The following is a 20,255-nucleotide window of genomic DNA, read 5'->3' on the forward strand; positions in this document are numbered from 1 at the left end:
TCCTGGGCGGGAGGTTTTGGCTCTCGGGGCGGCGCCCCGGGGCGCGGGGGGCCCCGTGGGCCCGCTGCCCGCTGCCCCCCGCCGCCGCCGCCGCTGCCGCCCCGGGGAGGTGGGCGGTGCCCGGTGCGGAGGGGAGCCCGGGTGCCGGGAGCGGGCGGCGAGCGGACCCCACCCTCGGCGCCCCGGTGCTCGGTCCCGAGCGCCCGACCCTCCCGGGAGACCTGGCCGCCCGGCCCGAGAGCACCTCTCGGGAGAGCCGGCCCCGCGCTCCGGGCCGCAGTCGTGACCGCACCGGGAGGACAGCTGGCCCTGGCATCGGAATTCACTCTTAAAATGACACCCTTTTTAGGGATACTAGTTTTCGTTGACTTTGGGGAAGCCATGATGTACTGCATTCACTACGAAGAAGATACCATTTCTTTCCTTTGAACTTCATGGCTCCTGAGAATATTTGCAGTGGAGACACCAGTTTTGCAAGATGGCCATAGTTTCCCATGCAACAGTCCATAAAGTTACAAAGGAAGTTTATTTTTTCTGACACCATGTTCTGTCGCCTCTGGAACACTTTGAAAAATCCGTATTGTTTCACCACGTGGTTCTAGCCTTGTTGATGTACCTGTTTCTCCCAGTGCAAGATTCTTACTAGTGCTTCTGGCTTGGAGGATTCCTCCTGACGTGCACTTCCTTCTCTGTTTTTCCATGGCCAGACAACATTGTGAGGGTAGTCCTTCTTGTATACTATGTGTGGACAAGAGTCTAAAACGTAAGAAGAAGAAAAAGGGGGGAGGTGGGCCAATTTTCTTCGTTTGCGAGGGAAACCTTTCCCCGACGATTCTAGAATAAAATTTGCCTTTTTAAGATACGCAATCCACCCCACGGAAAAAAGTCCTCAATTTTCCCCATGTTTCCCAACACATCAAGAACTGATTAATAGATAATAGACTGATCCTTAATCCAGTTTACGGGGTGTAAAATGGACGCCATTTATTCCCATAATTATCAGACCTCTAACAGTCCCCATCTGCAAAATGATTCTGTTAGAGGTTTCTTCCTGTAAGACACAATATTGGGTCAGAATTTTGTTCTATAGTAACCCAACCCACTTCTCATGTTGAAGAAAATAATCCCTTATGATACCAGCCCTAAAAAGTGGCTCCAAAGCTCTTACAAATATTTAACTGTGAGAGTTGCAGTGTTCTGAATTACTAATATCTCTTATCAATTTTAATTTTCATTTGTTTTTTGATTTTAACATAAACATTTTTGTGAGAACCAAATTTGTTTTACAAGCCAAACTGCCTCGAACTATTTCATCTAGTCTCACCATATTATAGCAAATCTTAGGTGGGTTACACCCTAAAATTAAGTGTTGTATAAACTACAGTGAACTACATACTCCAGACTTTTTTTTTTTTGAAAAATTAGAAACTTTTATTTCTGCTCTACTTTGCTCTTCTATAGTAGTTTCATAAATTTCTATAATAAAATCATGTCAGCTTTTATAATAGAATTATTATAGAACTACTTAAATAGCATTGTTCTTTCCCCCATACTGTGCCATCATGAAATTGGCAGAATCTGACAATTAACAGTGTGATGGTACTCCATGCGGAGCGTATGCTAGATTTCTCCTCTTCATTGTCCTCACATGGCAATCATACCGGGAGCAGAGCACAGTTTGTCCATGGGAATGAATGTCCCTCTTAAATTTCGGAGAGAAAGCCCTCCTTCTGTATTAAGCCAGATATTCTCGGGTAACATCTCTCAGTAGTAGTAATTTAGGCATCTTAAGAAAAATCTAGGGGCGCCTGGGTGGCTCAGTCGTTAAGCGTCCGATTTCGGCTCAGGTCATGGTCTCACAGTCCGTGAGTTCGAGCCCCGCGTCAGGCTCTGTGCTGACAGCTCAGAGCCTGGAGCCTGTTTCAGATTCTGTGTCTGCCTCTCTCTCTGACCCTCCCCCGTTCACGCTCTGTCTCTCTCTGTCTCAAAAGAAAATAAACATTAAAAAAAATTAAAACGAAAAGAAAAGCCTGGGTGGCTCGTTTGTTAAGTGTCCCACTTCGGCTCAGGTCATGATCTCGCGGTTTGTGAGGTCAAGCCCCGCCTCGGGCTCTGTGCAGACAGCTCAGAGCCTGGAGACTGCTTCGGTTTCTGTGTCTCCCTCTCTCTCTGCCCCTCCCCCACTTGTGCTCTGTCTCTCTCTCTCTCTCTCTCTCTCTCTCTCTCTCTCTTTCTGAGAAATAAACATTACAAAAAAAATTTTTTTTAAAAAGAAGTCTTTACTCTTCTTGACCACCAATGACTAAATTAGATATTGAGAGCTATTTCTTAGTATTTCCGCCATTTAAAGGGAGTTACTTAAACTGGAAGTACATTTAAAATTTCAGGACAGCAGCTACCACTTCTCTGCATAAAAAGGGTATCTTGTCTCCAGTGTCTAGGATCGGAAATGGAAATGGCACAAAGTACGCACAGAGTAAGTGTTTGTTGAATAAATTAATGAGTGCATGAATGAACAAATGAAAAATCTGTCCCCTATGTCCAGTTTATACAATACTTGCCTCCGGGATGGCTTATTGGCAAGATCATGAATGCACTTTGGAGACCTGCACACCTGTGTTCAAATCCTCTCTCAGAAGAATTTATGTGTCCAGCAAGTTGCTTAACTTTCCTAAGCCTTAATTTCTTCATTTGTGAAGTGACAATTACAACTGCTTCAACGGCTTATTATGAGAATTGAATGTGATGAAATGTTAGATGGTATCTAAAACGTAGTGAGTAGACAGCAGGCTAAAATTCCGTTATCCTCAATGGGAACATGTTCATTAACATAACACTAGCTGCTATCACAAATAAATACAAAAATCTATCCTGGCACACAAGTGTATTTCTCATCCATGTTAAGTTCTGAATGCGAGCAAGTCTCCTTTATACATTTATTCTTAAAAATGCTGGGGGCCCATGTTTCTTCCATGGTAGAGTTTTGATACATTCAGTGCATAATCAAGACACCAAACAGGCAGAAGAGGGGAAAGAGTGGTCAGAACTCTCCGGAGCCACCTACCTATAAGGCAGGCCATGAAACAGAGTCTAGCCCAGGATAGAAAAAAATAAAAAAGGAGGAGGAGGAGGAGGAGGAGGAGGAGGAGGAGGAGGAGGGGAAGGAGGAATAGTTTTGATGAACAGCCAGCCAGCCAGTCTCTCCCACAGTTGGTTTCTGAAATAACCATGTTAAATCTACAGCTCTAATTAATGAATAGAGCAATTTCCAAAAGAGCATAGTTTTTAAATCTAGGTGTAAGTAGCAAGAGAGTCTGTTGCAATAGTGATTAGTATGAATTGTCTTTTTCAAAGCTGTCTCTCTTAAGGTGTAGGTCAAGTGTTTGTGTTAGTAACACATGAGAATATGTAAGGAACGGATGTCACCAATCTGATGCCACAAAACTGGGATGCTTAAAGCCCTCCACAATCTCGCTCTTATTTTCTTCTCAGATTTTCTCTCCCTTCTATATTCCTGAACATGAATGAACATCTTTTCATTCATATTGTCCTTCTCCGTCTTACCTAAGTCTCATAGCAGCTAAAGCCATCTCTGGACGTTACGTGTAGTCTTTCAGGACACTTGAGCCACAGAAAGTTACTGAACACAGGAAAATAACTAGAATTCATGATCTAATTCCAAAGCAACAAACATACATAACTATTATTCCCAGCTGTGGGGGAGAATCAAGGTAAGCAATAAAATTAACACATCCATATTGTCTTCTCAGAACCTCATTTGAGGATGTAATTTTAAGTTCCCAAGGGGGTGTGCACCTCTCACTGTTTCTGAATCTGCTCTGGGGAGACAACTTCTCAGCTAGCCACGAAGTACCAACAGTGAAAAATTTCCAACCCTCACCAAGGTAATCACCTCAACCCTTTCTGAGGTTGTCTCAGGCGGGTGCAGTTCCATTCCAGGCAGTGTGTCCATCCATTAAAACACAGCTTCTCCTGCTAATGAAAATACTTTCAGAATCAGCCAGAATGTTTCCAATCTATTCCTGCCGATTCCCCCCCACACATGCCGCAAAGTCTTTGAATGGTTGAATTTGTAATATGTCATTAGATAGCACTGGCTTGCTTTTTTTTAGCAGGAGCAAATTCAGTCTCAGAATTTTTGTCTGGACCTTTAGTTCCTAGACAGAACTACGGCCACATAAAGTTGCAAACACCATCTCAATTTGGAAATTAGATTTTAATCAAAACACTGAATTTGATGTAGAATTCGAGCCTTCTTTAAGCTGGAAGACTGTAGTGGGGACAGCAGGCAAGTTCAGCTTCTCTGTTTCTCCATCTGGTTTTCCTCTCCCAGCCCGCAGGTCGGTCTTTGGGTGAAGGACCGAACAGTCCTTTTCCAGCGCTACCCTGCTACCCATGGGAGCCAGTCTTACACTCTCTCTGCCTGATACACAGAACCAAGCAATCAATTTTGCGGGGCCCAGTGCAAAATGAAGATGCTGGGCCCCCTGTTGAAAAATAATTCAGAATGTCAAGATGGCAACAGGCAAACATTGAGCCAAGTGGAGCTACCTGTGTAGAGGTGTGAACAGGTCACACATCCCTAACGCTGCTGGCATGTGTTTAAGGCCAGGGGCTCTTTGGAGAGTCACATCTGGGCTCCTCTAACTGCAACCCCTATGACAACAGTGATGCACGTATTCCTTCAGCCGGCTGTTCCTCAGGACCTCTGCCTTGTGTTTTCTCAGCACTATGGGAGTCTCCCTACAGGAGTTCTCTCACCCTCAGGCAGGTCTCCTGGGCGGGACTCAAGATGGCGCCAGGCCAGGTCTCTTTCCCCAGGGACTTTATCTGGGCCAAGGGACACACTCACACACACTTTGCTCTGCAGGCCACTCTTCCTGGTTCCACAGAATCCCTTCATTGCAGGGAACATACCCTACACTCTCCACTGATCCCATGGCAGCCCCTGGCATGAGCTGAAGAAACATCCCCGACCCTCTCCCCAGTAGAGATGGCAACCTCGGCTTTCCCTAGTCTAATCCCTTCACAAATCTCTCTCTCAAATTTTCTCTGCTCTTTTATATTGATTCTTAAAGTAAATGAGAGCATTTGAGTTATGGAATAGACTTTGAGCTATTTCCTTCATGATGCTTACCTAAGTTGAAATTTCATGATTTTCGTGTTTTGGGATCTCAGTGAAAACTTCAGTTTTAAATTCCTGTGGTACAAGTATTTTCTGTTGTTTCTTATTTAGGCATGTGCTTATGGGCTCACATGTATAAAAAAATGATCAGCTATTGCCAAAAAAATAGATGAAAGCTAATGGGTGTTCAAGGCACAAAATTAATTGAAATAGTATCTTCTTTACATTTGTTTATATTTCTTTTGTTTGTTTGTTTCTATTTCTGTTTGACAAATATGTGACACAACACATTGCCTTTTTCATAGATCATTACCTACATCGATGATATTAAACATTTAAACTCTTGCCTTGGTTAATTTCTCAAAATTGAACTCAAAGAATTTTAAGTTGAACACTGTGAAATTTTATCTCTAAAGAGCCTACAATATATAAACATGCCCCCAAAATCAAAAATAAAAATATGGAAGTACAGTTGGTACTAAGAGTTGGTCACTTGAGCCATGAAAACTTCTGGATACAGGCATTAAGTTCAGATGGATTTTTCTTTTTAAATAGCATAAGACTGCCCTGATTTTTCTTTAATGCCTGTGATTACCAAAGAGGAGTTACCTTCCTTTGTTCTATATCAAAGTAGAAACAATTTAGGAAATGATGGACTTTGCAATAAACAGTTATTATCCACCACGTACAAACTCAACACCCAGAAAACAAATAACCCATTTAAAAAATGTGCAGAAGACATGAACAGATATTTTTCCAAAGAAGGCATACAGATGGTCAACAGACAGATGAAAAGACACTCAACATCAGTAGTTATCAGGAAAATGCAAATGAAACTACAATGCGATATCATCTCACACTTGTCAGAATGGCTAAAGTAAAAAACACAAGGAACCACAAGTGTTGGTGAGGATGTGGAGAAAGGGGGACCTTCATGCACTGTTGATGGGAATGCAAACTGGTGTAGCCACTGTGGAAAACAGCATAGAGTTTCCTCAAAAAAAGGAAAAATAGAACTACCCTATAATCCTGTAATGGCACTACTGGATATTTATCCAAAAAATACAAGAACACTAATTCAAAAAGATATATGCATCCCTAAGTTTATGGCATTATTACCTCCAATAGCCAAATTGTGGAAGAAGCCCAAGTGTCCATCAATAGACGAATGGATAAAGGAGAGGTGTATGTATACAATGGAATATTACTCAGCTATAAAAAAGAATGAAATCTTGCCATTTGCAATGACATGGATGGAGCTAGAGAGTATAATGCTAAGCCAAATAAGTCAGTCAGAGAAAGACAAATACAGTATTATCTCACTCATATGTAGAACTTAAGAAATAAAACAAATAAGCAGGCAAAAAAAAAGAGAGAGAGAGAGAGAGAGAGAGAGAGAGAGAGAGAGAGAAACCACGATACAGACTCTTAACTGTAGAGAAAAAGCTGATGGGAGGTGGGCGAGGGATGGGTAAAATTGATGACGGGGACTAAGAGTGCACTTACGATGAGCACAGCGTATAGAATTGTTGAATCACTGTATTGCACACCTGAAACTAATATAACACTATGTTAACTATACTGGAATTAAAATTAAAACCTTACTCTAAAAAAAAAAAAAAGAATAAAATAGACTTTGGAGTGGACGTTGGTGACTAATGTAAACTCCATAATTTTATCTTGCTCCATGGAAAGTGCTACTGTGAGCCTTGAGTATATAAGTCAGAGAAAAACAATTTATAAACATGTCATGCTTGCCTATACTAGCCCTCCTTCCGCTTCTCATCTTCTGAAAAGTTACTTCCTTATAGTTGTCTTTTTCCAAATACCTGAGCTGTGTGACATTTGGAGCTAACGCTTCTTTAGATGATTCATAAGAAAAAAACTTACAGAGTGAGGATAAAAGTAAAGTCTCCACTTTTGTTACTCTTCATGCACTTCCTCCTTAAAGTGAAAGATGGGTTATCATAACCTCTTTTTCTTAAACCTCCGGAGTTTCATAAAGCTTATTTGCATATTTGCTTGTCTGATTATCTTCCCCAGCAAAATGGTTGACACTTCCGATGGGTACAGTTCATGTTTGAACATTCACTTCAACTTCGTTCCATAAAGACTGGTTAACTCTATACAGACAAAGGTCTAGAGACCGATATGAGCATAATTTTCCAGAAGTTCCATCTATTAGGAGACCAAATGTAAATAAGCAGCTGTGTGCCAAATACCTGGGACAATATATGTATAAAGGGATAAAAGAATACACCATGGGAATATTAACAATTAATGAGAGGGAATACATCGGGCCAACCTAAAGAAAGATTAATGACATTTTAGCTGAGCTTTCAAATGAGGTAAACAGTTGATGGGACTGGAGGAGACATTCCAGGCCGTGAAAGAAACACAAAGAAAAGCAAGAAAGAGTAACACCAGGGACTCCAGGAAAAGAAAATGTGTTCAGAAAAGGTTTTAGGGACATGAAGAAGTTTGAGCAGGTCCTAAAGAATAATCACGAGAGGAAATAAAAATGTACATTTATGCAAGAGCAGTGGAGAGGGAGAAGAGGGAAGAATTTCTAGAGTAACCTATGATACAGGGTCAGGAGGACTGAGTGACCAGATGATGAGCAAGTGATGCCCAGAATTCTGTCCTCCTAACACTGGGAGGAAAGGTAGCGTGTGTGTGTGTGTGTGTGTGTGTGTGTGTGTGTGTGTGTGTGTATGAGTAGCATGCATACACTATGCTTGTTATTGCCTAGTTTGGGGACAAGGGTTCTCGAGAGGCAGAGTTATGAGGGAGCAAAGAGAAAAGGAACCATTTTGGATATATTAAAATTGACATACACCTGCGAGACATTCGGGTAGATAGAGTAATAAACACAGCCACTAACATGACTGAGTGCTTACTCTGTGCCAAGCACTGTGCTAAGCACTTTACAGGAATTAACTGGCTTGGTATCGGAGGCATTTGGGGATATGAAAATATGGGGATCTGATGAAAAGACCTGGTCTGAAATTCTAGGTATGCACCAGGGCCTGGGGTGAATGGCATCATGCAGCAGGGTAATGTAAGAACCGAACCTTGGGAAATACTCACATTTGAGGGCAGAAAGAGATGGAGAAACAAATAGTCAAGTGGCTCCATCGGTTAAGTGTCTGACCAGCTCAGGTCATGATCTCATGGCTTGTGAGTTCGAGCCCTGCGTTGCACTCTGTGCTGACAGCTCGGAGCCTGGAGCCTGCTTTGGGTTCTGTGTCTCCCTCTCTCTCTGCTCCTCCCCACACTTGTGCTCTGTCTCTCTCTCTTTCTCTCTCAAAAATAAATAAATAAACATTAAAAACATTTTCTTAATGAAAAAATGAATAAGAAGAGAAACAGAAGTTTTGAAAGCCACAGTAGGAGAAAGTTTCAAAAAGGAGGCTGTATTCTCCCGTGGAAATGCTATAGGGGAGGTCAAATCGAGGAGAAAATCTGGTAAGTCCCTACCAAATTCTACAACTGGGAAGTCATTGGTTAGCTTTGTGGAAGTGATCTTATCCGGTAATGGGGTTGGAAGCTTCACTGAACGAAGTTAAAGAGAACATGGTCAATTGAGGAAGATAGGGTAGTGCAGGGGTGAGGCTAGGAACTAGTATCTTATTTTATTTTATTTAATCTTTATTCACTTTTGAGAGACAGAGACAGAACATGAGTGGGGGAGGGGCAGAGAAGGAGGGGGGACACAGAATCCGAAGCAGGCTCCAGGCTCTGAGCTGTCAGCACGGAGCCCGACGCAGGGCTCGAACCCACAAACCATGAGATCGTGACCTGAGCCAAAGTCGGACGCTCAACCGACTGAGCCACCCAGGCGCCCCAGAACTAGTATTTTTTAAAATCCACAATGGGCTCAGTTTTGTGCTGGCCCATTGCCTAAGTGTGGTGGGGTGAGATTTGGAAGTATTAACTGTTGTTTTCTGGTTTCTGGTCCTTTTAGCTCTTCCCCAGCATTTAGAGAGCCAGAAAATCGTCACCTCAGGAGAGAGACAGCAGAGCAGATAGATAAGGATAGGAGCCCTTTCCTGGCTTTCTAGTTTCAAAAGCCTAACCCTAGGCAGGGAGGACGGGAAATGGAAATGATTCTAGAACTTAAAACAGCCGGTTTGGGAGAATTCTGAGCCCAAGAACAGGGCTTCACACCCTCATGCACGTCCACCACCTCCAGAACCGCCCTCCGGATGGCTGGAGGAAGAGAGTATGAGGTTCAGGGGTAGGTTTCTAGGGAAGGGCTGGCCCTGGACCCCGGCCTGTAAGGACCAGCCTGAGCGGGAAAAGCCTTCAGGGAAGTTGTGTTTCTTTCCTCGTGTGAGGCTGGGTGGAAGGAAAAACCAGAGGTTGACTTGTCCCTGGGGTTAATGTAGGCATCCAGAGAGCTTCCCCAGCCCCAGCTTGACAAGAGCAGCAACCCAACCCCCGTGTGACTCAGATTTCTGAGGTTGCATGGGGCTCTAGGCAGACGTCTGAGAGCCCCTCAACTGTTCTACAGGATCAGCAGCTCAGTTGTAGCACATCAGCAAATGACAATGGAGCGACTGAGGGACAGCTCAGCAGTAACTTTGAAGGACCAGCAATCAAGGGCCAATTGAGGCGAGTGACATCTCAGGGGATGCCAGTGTGTGTGGACACCCAAGACCAGTCGCCCTGTCACTCCATGACCTGACACCATGGAAGCCATTCTCCCTACCGCCTTCCCTCTAGGACGTCATCACGAACCCAGGCAGAAAGGAAGCTTCTAGCTACCCGACAAAATGAAGACTCAAAAAAGAAATACTGTTGAGTTCTAGAAATAAAGTTCCATTTCCTGAACACTTGAATTTGGCAATTAAACTCATACCTACCCTATCTGTTCTGACACTTCCTCCTCATTGCAACTTCACTAAATAGAATTGCCCTTCCCACATTACAGATGATGAACTAGGTTCAGAGAGATTAAGGAATTTTCTAGGCTAGCAAGGGCCAAAACCAAGACTCGCACCAAGGTCCCTTTTGCCCCACAGCCAATGTTCTTTCCACTAGACCACTTTGCTCTTTCAAAAAATTTGACATAGAAGAGGCGGGGTAGCCAGAAGGGGATTCAGGGTGAAGGATTTATTTTATTTTATTTTTACTTTTTAAGAATGAGAAAAGAGCCAGTGGAGGGAAAGAGATTGGAAATGGAGGAAAAAGGAAGGCTATTTATCAAGAAATGATTCTAAAGGATATGAGAAGAAAGATAAAGGAATGGAAGGTGGCTGTTTCCCAAAGATAAGCAAGAGGGTGGAACGACTTTGCTTGGATAGAGTTTTGTAGACGGGTGGGAGAAAGTTGGCAGCGTTCGAGCTTCGTGGAGAGGAGGAGGAAGGGCCAGGTGGCAATGCTGGCAGGACGCAGATAGGATGAAGGCTGGACCATAACTCTCTGCATTCGGTGCCTTGAATATCATGCACTCGATTGAATTCCTTCAACACTCGCAGTAGCGTTTGTTACGCGCAGATGTGCAATCCCTTCTTGCAGGACTGAAGCAGATATGTCTCCAGCTAGGAATGCTGGTCACTGACACTTCTTGTGTCCCCTGAGGAAATGCCCGGGACTAAGAGAACCCCTTTACCCCAGAATATATCCCCTTCCCAGTGGCTGTTCAGTCCCAGTGTGTAAGGTCCAGTGTCTTGCCTCAGGTCAGGGCAGGTCTATATGGCCCCAGGCTTCCCCACCACTCTCTCCCAGTGCCACACCCCCCAGCCCTGGGATCAGCTGAGGACTTTGCTAGACTGTGCTGATTTCCTGTCTGCCCCATCCTGCTTCCTTCCTTCCCCCACAGACTTCTGTCCTGACAGCACTCCCCAAAATCTTCCTGGCCAATCTCCACACAGCCTGTGTTACTGGGAATCCACCCGGGGGGTAAAAACAAACAAACAAACAAACAAACAAAGCCAGCATGCCTTGGGGAAATCAAGGTTTTGTGAATGAAGAGCTCCTTGGAGGCCAGCAACCTCCTTTCCCTACCCCACCCCCCTCTTGTTTCCCTGCAGATTAAAGTTACATTCTTGACCTCTCCCATCCCTTACTCCATTGTCCCCAGAGATTTATCTAGTAGGGGAGCTGGGGAGGAAGTCACTGGGCACTTAGCCCATTCCGGGGTCCCTCTGGGAGACAAGGCGGTTCCCCTCACCCCCATGTCAAAAGACACGTGCTCTGCAGGCGTGGCCTGTGGTTTTCTGGTTCTGGGATGAAGTGTCAGTCATCTCACTTCTGCGCAGGCCTCCATTCATATTCTCCAGCCTGGCTTGTTCTAATGTAAAGCTGCTATTTCCTTGCCCAGTGCCTGGGTTGTGTATTGCGTCTCTCAGCCGGGATCCTAATTCACAAGGAGGAAAGGGGACAGTTGTTTTACTCTTTGAAAACCGTGACGAGGAATGTGAAAAACAGACATGATGTGGATATGTAAGATAAAGAAAAAATACCACGGCTGCAACCCTCGGAGAATGTCCGCAATCTCTAGTCCTTTATGCAAAGCAGTTCCTGCCTGAGAGAGAGTGAATCACAAACAGAATCTGCCCAGGCTCCCAGTCATTAGATTTAAACCATGGTTCTTTATTCTCCAGATTTTGGGCTTAATTCAAAAGATTCATAAAGAACCCAGAGTGTTGGCTCTGTTACAGAAAAGAACTGCATCAGCTTTTTGCTGAAATCAGTTTTACCATTAACTTAATTACATTTTATTACCAAAAGATAAGTATGCTAAATGGAGCCGCATATCAAAACATCTATTATAGATTTGCAGAAGTGATGGTAAGGGTGACACTATTTTTATTAATGCCTATTTTTAAATTACTTTAATTTGACCTCATTTTACCCCAAATTACCCTTCCAATTCATTTCTCAGGCTTAGTCCCAAATTACAGATAACTCTGAAACTTTGTCCACAGAAAGAAATCAGGTAAGATTTCATTTGTTTTGAGAATAAAAAAGATCAAGGAACATTTACCTCTGAGACCCGTTGAGTGTTTGATGTGGCATATTTTGCAGGCTTCACAATTAATATAATTCTACTTCTGATATTCGTTTTCATTGCTCTGCATATTACCCAGAAATAACAAGGTCACAAGAGCTAGAAAGTATGTATTTGGCTCTTCTCCATTGTTTGGGTCAATGTTAGGATTTCTAAGGTACCATTTCTAAGTATTTCTAAGGATGTCTAAGTATTGATGGTATAATATAAAATACATAAATATTGCTTATCGATCATGGTGTTCTCAGTTTACTCAAAGGCATTCAGATTTCCTATAAAAATGACAACTGTGCAATTGTAATTTTCCACCGTTGGTAATAAGATTACAAGGTGCAGGAAATGGGGGTCAGAGAGCAGTCAAGTTCTCATCTTACTGTAGCGTTCCTAGCCCTCCCTGAGAGGAAGAATGTGTGAGCTACCGGAATGACTACTCTCAGAGGTGATGATGGGTTTGCTCTGAGCTATCGACACTCATACCTGGGCCTCTTGTGATCAATGACACACAATTTGGAGACGGCTGACTGGGGTTAATGGTGCAATCTGTGGCTTTGGAACAGAGTTCTGCTCTATGTGAAACTAATTGGCCCATATGGGGATTAAACTGGTAACAGTGTCCTCATTTGTCAACCCATCCATTCAGCGTTTGAATCTGGTTGCATTTGAGTAATGCCTCCAATTCAGCCAGCGTGTTTTCAGATCATAATATCATAACCTTAGAATGAAGAAGAGGGAATTTTTTAAATGTACAAGTTACTTAAAACCCAAATCACTCTAAGAAAATCATTAAAAAACTAAACAATAATTATTATTATTCATAAATGCTTATTTACTTATTTTGAGAGAGAGTGGGGGCGAGAGGGGCGGGGAAGGAGAAAGAGTGGATCCCAAGTAGGCTCCACACTGTCAGCTCAGAGCCAGACATGGGGCTTGATCTCCCAAACCCTTGAGATGGTGACCTGAGCCAATATCAAGGGTCGGAGGGTTAACCGACTGAGCCACTGAGGTGCCTCCCACACCCCACCCAGAGTATTTTTAAAATACATTTAACCACTTACATGGCAAACATCCTGGCTTTGAAAAGGAAACAAAAAACAAACCACACTTTTTGCCATAAAATAGAAGTCCATCCTTCAGTATAGACTAGAATTCAGACTTCAATTGAGGACATACCTCAACAGTACAACAGATTTAACTTCAAAACTTCATTTTAAATTTTTCTCTCATTTTCTTCTTGATTAACCTGATGACCTCCTCCAATTCAACTGATTTTTAACTGCACATGAAAACAAGCCCCAGGTTGTCAGTTAAGTGAGCTATGGTTGAGCCTGCAGCACAGTAGAAATGAAAACGTCAGTCCTGCAAGAAAATGGAGAGGTTACCAGGTTGCCAGGGGTGGGGGGATAAGACTGATGTTGTTTAAGCATTCAAACTTGCAATAAGTTGTAACTAAGCCATAGAGAGCTAATGCACAGTATAATGAATGTAGACCATATTGTACTTTAATTATATAATATGCTCAATATTGCTACAACAGCAATCATATCATAGCATGTAAGTGTATCAAAGTACACGTACACTGTAAATTTACACAATTCTGTATGTCAAATTTATTCAATTAAAAAAATTAAAGGGGGGAAAAACACCAAGAAATCGGTGGGGGAGCTGGGGAGGAGGAGGAGGTTAAACAGGAAGCCCAGTGGGGACGGATGATGATGAGCCACGATATCAAGATGACTACATCTGTGTGCAATGGAAAAGCATTTTCTTTACTCTTGGAAGCTATTTTTTTCCTGCCAAAAATATTTTTTAAAATAAGTGAACTTTAAGCAATAACAGAAACAGCAAGCATTTTGCACAAGTGGTGGTGAAGACCCACACACGAGAAAAGTGAGAGTGGCGTGCACTAATACACGTGACATGGAGCCTTGACAAGGTCATGTGGACTGACTCTCAAAGAAGGTCCCATTTGAGTCCTACTACCGAGTTTTCACAGCTCCTTAGTGAATAGAAGTTGGAATTTAACATCAAGAACTCTGATGTTTGTAATTTGTAGGAATATTTATATCTGCTTAAACCAACATTTGATTCTCTTGTCTTCATGAATTATTAAAAAGACTGCTTTCGATAAATATATGTATAGGATATACGCTACCTTATTAGAGTAATCAAAATTCTGGTTCCCAGATGAGTCAAAGTCAGTTTAACTGCTTTCCTGAGAAAAGAATGCTTTATTTAGTTAGACTATGCAACATATTGTATTTGCGTGAGGGAGAGAGAGGGAGGGAGAGAGAGACATTGAAGCAGTATGTGCAAAATGAAGAATGCACATAGACTTCAAGTGTTGTATTCATTTATCTCCTATTTTTAATTGTGAAATGTAATATTTATTCAGGAAGTACATAAAACACATATCAGGATTGACCAATAAGGTTAAAGTAACATGTGTGTAACTACCATGCAGTTCCATACCCCAGAACAGAAATAGCACTCTTGAATCCAGTGTGGACTTCCCCAGCCGTAGCCTCCCTTCCTTCAACAGTAACGACTACCCTGTCTTCTGGAATAATAATTTCCTTGTGTTTTTTTTTTTTCCCCTTCAATTTGTCAGTCTATAAGTTCTAAGGTTGTTTTTGTTGGATTTTCTCCTTGTTCTCAATATTACAGATTTAAGATTCATCCACATTGTTGTGAGTAGCTGTTTTTTTTCCCCCCATTAAATTTTTTTTTTTTTTTTTACTTTTCCTTTTTTTAATTTTGAGAGAGACAGAGCAAGCAGGAGAGGGGCAGAGGAGAGGGCAACACAGAATTCCAAGCAGGCTTTGTGCTGTCAGCGTGGAGCCCCACACAGGGCTTGAACCCACCAACCGTGAGATCATGACTTGAGCCGAAATCAAGAGTTGGCGCTCTTAACTGACTGAGCCACCCAGGTGCCCTTCTCACTTTTTTGTGTGCTATATAATAGTCCACCGAATAAATATGTCATGATTTTTAATTTTTTTAATGTTTATTTATTTTTGAGAGACAGAGAGACAGAGTGTGAATAGGGGAGGAGCTGAGAGAGAGGGAGACACAGAATCAGAAGCAGGCTCCAGGCTCCGAGCTGTCAGCACAGAGCCTGACACGAGGCTCAAACCCACAGACCATGAGATCACTACCTAAGCTGAAGTCAGATGCTTAGCTGACTGAGCCACCCAGGCACCCCAATATGTCATGATTTTTAAAGGAGTTTATCTATTTCATCTAAACTCTCAAACTCAGTGACAGTTTTTAAAAATGTCTCTTTATTTGGTTCTTAATATCTGAAAAATCTGTAATGTCCTCTTTTTCCTTCTTGATACTGGTTATTTATGTGCTCTCTCCCTATGTCTCCCTCTTCCCCTCAGCCTCCCCCCTACCCCTCCCTCTCTCCCTCCTCTCTGTCTCCCTCTCTCTCCTGGTTGATTCTCACCAGGGGGTTGTCAATGTCACCAATATTTTTAAAACGTATAACTGGTGGTTTCACTTGACTATTGTGTACTTGTTTTGTAATTCATTAATTGCTGCTATCTTTATTACTTTCTAGTTTTTTTCTTTGGCTTTCTTTCTCCAACTTCTTGAAATGGATGATGACCTCATTCATTTCTCAGTCTCCTTTTTCAGCATATGTATGTAAGGCTCCACATTTTTCTCTAATGACTTCTTTAGCAATGTCTCATACTTGAGATGTCACATTTTTGTTATCTTTTAGTTCAAAAAATTTTTTTATTTTTTTCTGATTTTTTCCTTAGAATTATGCAGTATTTCTTAATTCCCCCAAAGATGGGAACATACTTTATATGGCTTCAATCCTCTATAATTTATTGAAACTTATTTTGTATCCTAGCTTTAGCTCAATTTTTGTAAATATTCCACATGTGCACTTGAAATAAACATGTTGTCTTACAGTTGTTGGGTGTAGGATGCTATATATAGATATAGATATAGATATAGATATAGATATAGATATAGATATAGATATATGCCTATATGTGAATCTTTAAAAATCATACTGTTAAAATCTTTTATATCTTTACTGATTTCTTTGTGTCCATAATCTGTCAATTACTGAGAGAGGTATATTAAAAGCTCCTATTATGGGGGCTCCTGGGTGGCCAGTCAGTTAAGCATCCAACTCTTGATTTTGGCTCAGGTCATGACCTCAGCATCACGAGATTGAGCCTCTCATCAGGCTCTATGCTGAGCATGAAGCCTGCTTAGGATTCTCTCTCTCTCTCTCTCTCTCTGCCCCTCTCTAAAATAAAAACATTTTTTTAAATTTAAAATCTCCCACTATGATGTAGATTCATCTACTTTTTTTGAAGTTTTGTCAATTTCTGGTTTTATATATTTTAAGGAAATATACAAATTTAGAATTCTTATATCTTCCTGGCGAATTGTACTTTTTATCATTGTGAAGAGACCCTCTTTTGTCTCTAATTAATGCTTTTGACCATTATATACATAATGAGAAAGAAAGAAAGAGGGCTATAGAGCTATATATACACACACTTGTATGTTTATATACATATGTGTATATATGTGTATTTTTACATACATACCCATACATACATAAAGTCTGTGTGTGTGTGTGTGTGTGTGTGTGTGTGTGTGTGTGTGTGTGTGTAAAGCTATATTAACTTTCGTTTGGTTAGTTTTTACATGCTTTTTTTTCATCCTTTTACTTTAACTCTTTCTTTAAACCTTTCTGTATACGTATGCTTTGCAAGGATTTAACAAAATAGAATCTGACTTTTCTCTCCTTTAACCAGAGTATTTCATTCATTTACCTTTCACATAATAATCAACAAAATTGGGTTTTAAAACAATCTGCTATCCTATTTGATGGCTCCTATTTGTTCTGCTACTTTCTGTAGCTTAATAAGGAGCTCACTCAGCAGATCCCTGCTCAACGGAAGGACAGAAGTCACTGACGTCCAGCGGCTCCCCTATTAATAACGCCGGTTTCTTGCTCTGGAAGGTCCCACTGTTACAGAGCTGACTTGGTGCCCCTGCCTTCTTCCAAGTCCTTCATGAACACAGTAGGGATCTCATAGGACAGGGTCTTTCTACTGTAGCTCTCTGTTCCTCAGTCTTGCCTCTCTCTGGGATAATAAGCAGTGGAGTCCTGGGTGGTATTTTCAGCTGCTCTGTGCCTTCAAGCTTCCCTCATAAACTTGATTAGCCATGGATGTCCTGTCACGCCCATGGTAGGTATATATGTGAACGCCCCTTTGCCCAACACCTTTCTTGCCTTCTTTTTTATGGATTTCTTTCTCTATTTTTTTTTTTTTTGGTTCTGTATTGATTTGACAATTACTTTTTGCCTATTATTTAAGTAATTACAATCTGGAAAATCAATATATCAATGTCTAAAGTTAATCAGTACCTTTATCCTCCTCTGGAAGTGGTGGGGGGGGGGAGCACGAAAAGACAAAAAACAATATGCAAACCTTATTCCCTCCATATCTATCAAATTCATATACTTTTACAGCTGTGCATCTTAATTAAATATTTTTTTAAAAAATTCGTACAGACCTTCTTATTAATGTTTATACAATCAGTGACTGTTTTCTTTATCCAACTGGTTACCATTTTCTTTCCTCTCCATTCTTTTTCTCATCTTGAATTGTCCTTTTTCCAGAAGCCCATCCTTTAGCAGAGTGCTTCTTAAACTCTCTTTGGTGAAGGCCTTGTTTTTTTGTTATTTTTTGGTGTTTTTCTTTTAGTCATCATAGACCACTGTTTTTTTAACTTTTTAATTTTTTTATGTTTACGTTTGAGAGAGAGAGAGAGAGAGACAGAGACAGAAAGTGAGCGGGGGACGGGCAGAGAGCGAGGGAGACACAGAATCGGAAGCGGGCTCCAGGCTCTGAGGTGTCAGCGCAGAGCCCGACGTGGGGCTCGAACTCACGAACCGCGAGATCGTGACCTGAACTGAAGTCGGCACTTAACCGACTAAGCCACCCAGGCACCCCAGACTAATGTTTTTTTTAAAGTACAATGACATGAATTACTGGGAAAATCAAATGAAAAAATGAAAGATACAAAATATAAACCCCACATTTCTTTTTTTAAATAATTTTTTAAAGTTTATTTATTTTTGAGAGAGACAGAGACCCCTCAAGTGGGGAGGGGCAGAGAGAGAGAGGGAGAGGGATAATTCCAAGCAGGCTCCACGCTGTCAGCACAGAGCTCCATATGGGGCTTGAACTCACAAAATCGCAAAGTCATGACCTGAGCCAAAACCAAGAGTGGGCCTTTTAACCGACTGAACCACCCAGGTGCCCCAAGCCCCACATTTCTATTATTAGACTCAATAGACATTAAAGTACTCTGTCAAATTGCTGTACTTTCTGAAGGCTTGCTCCGAGCTCCTGGACCCCTCTCACCTGGTACCAACACCCACACACCGGCATTAGCCCGTGAACGTCACTCTGAGTAGTACTGCTTTAACATTTTCCTTAGTACCTACCTGCTACCAATGTGCCCTCAGTTTTTATGTGTCTGAAAATGTCTTTCTAAAACCCCTATGTTTTAAAATGAAGTTTTTAAATGCAGTATACTATACATACATAAATCTGCACATATTATGAGGTTACTGCTCCATAAATTACCACAAAGCAGACCTACCCATGGAATCACCAACTAGGTCAAGACGTAAAACATTACCAGCACGCGGACCATCCTCCCAACCCCTCCAAGTCATCAATCGTTCCCCTCTCCCCAAAGAGAACCACGATCCTAACTGCAAACAGCATAAATTAGTTTTACCTGGTCTTAGATGTATGTAAGTGGAATCATACCATATATATATATATATGTATATATATGTATATATATATACATATATATACATATATATTTTTTTTTCTTTCAATATTTTGTTTGTGAGATACATGTGTTGTCTCCCATAGCAATATTTTGTACATTGTCATTGCTGTATGGTATTCCATTGTATGAATATGTTACATCGAGAAATAAAATCCATTCCACTTTGTTTTTTTTTTTTTCAGTTTTTTTTCTTTTTGAGAGAAAGAGTTAGGGGAGAGGGGGATAGTGAGGGAGAGAGAGAGAGAATCCCAAGCAGGCTCTGCCCTCTCAGCTCAGAGCCCAACACAGGGTTCTGACTCATGAACTTGAGATCATGACCCGAGCCAAAATCAAGAGTCAGACTCTGAGCCCACTGAGCCACCCAGGCGCTAAAGTCCATTCCACTATTGATGGACATTCAGACTGTTTTTAGTTTGCTGCTGTTATCAATAATGCTTCTGTGAACATTCTCATATGTCATTTGGTACACATAGGTATGCACTTCATTTGGGTGGGTATCTAGCAATGGAAACGTTGAGTGGTAAGATGTACATATGCTAGGCTTTGCTGCTAATCATCATGTGGAAACCCACCTTTACCAGAAACTAGAACTTCAGTTACTGCATTTATATTTTGTAGCAAGAGAATATTTCTCTTTTTCTAGGTTGGTTAATAATTCTTACTTGGAAATATATTCAGAACTTCAATATAAATTATATTAAGTTCCAAATTTGTTTTGAGTATAGTAACTACAGCACATATGTGTATGCATATTTATGAGTGTAACAATTTACAGATAAATTGTTATATTTGTCTTACGTCTTCCTAATGAATGTGATTCTGCATTATTTTGCCATTTGATAAGTAACTCCTTTTCCAGTGACCCGTCCTCATCGTTATAATATGGAGAAAGCGTGTTTTTTTCTGAAGGTAAAATAATTAATTATATAACATTTTATGCTTCTTTATTCTTCAGTTAGATCATGGAGGTGGGAACACTGGCTGCCATGCTATACTTGTTAACAGTATGTGACGGTAATCCTACGAGTATGAAAGGAGGTAAATCACTAAGAAATTCCCAAGGCCAGAAACTTGGACTGGGCAGAGATTAGCATGAGGAACTATTACAAATTCAGTAAATATAAAGAACTCAAGGGAAGCTTGCTGATACCAAGTATAATTTTAAGACAATCTCTATAGAACAAAAGGAAAAAAGCAAGTAAGTGTAGCTTGAGGTCATTTGTTCATTAATTTCTTCAGAGC

General features: G+C 41.4%; 1 protein-coding gene across 1 annotated transcript in view; it reads right to left on the minus strand.

Moving 5' to 3' along the window:
* LOC121015003 (collagen alpha-1(I) chain-like) overlaps positions 1 to 383 on the minus strand; it is a 2,164-nt gene extending 1,781 nt beyond the window's left edge. Inside the window, exon 1 of the mRNA XM_040451652.1 lies at positions 62 to 383. Within this exon, the coding sequence (XP_040307586.1) occupies positions 62 to 383 (322 nt within the window). The remainder of the gene's footprint in view (positions 1 to 61) is intronic.
* Positions 384 to 20,255: the final 19,872 nt, after the last annotated feature.

This window comes from Herpailurus yagouaroundi, unplaced genomic scaffold, assembly GCF_014898765.1.
Source record: "Herpailurus yagouaroundi ecotype Mexico unplaced genomic scaffold, PumYag 205, whole genome shotgun sequence".
Taxonomy (NCBI): Eukaryota; Metazoa; Chordata; class Mammalia; order Carnivora; family Felidae; genus Herpailurus; species Herpailurus yagouaroundi.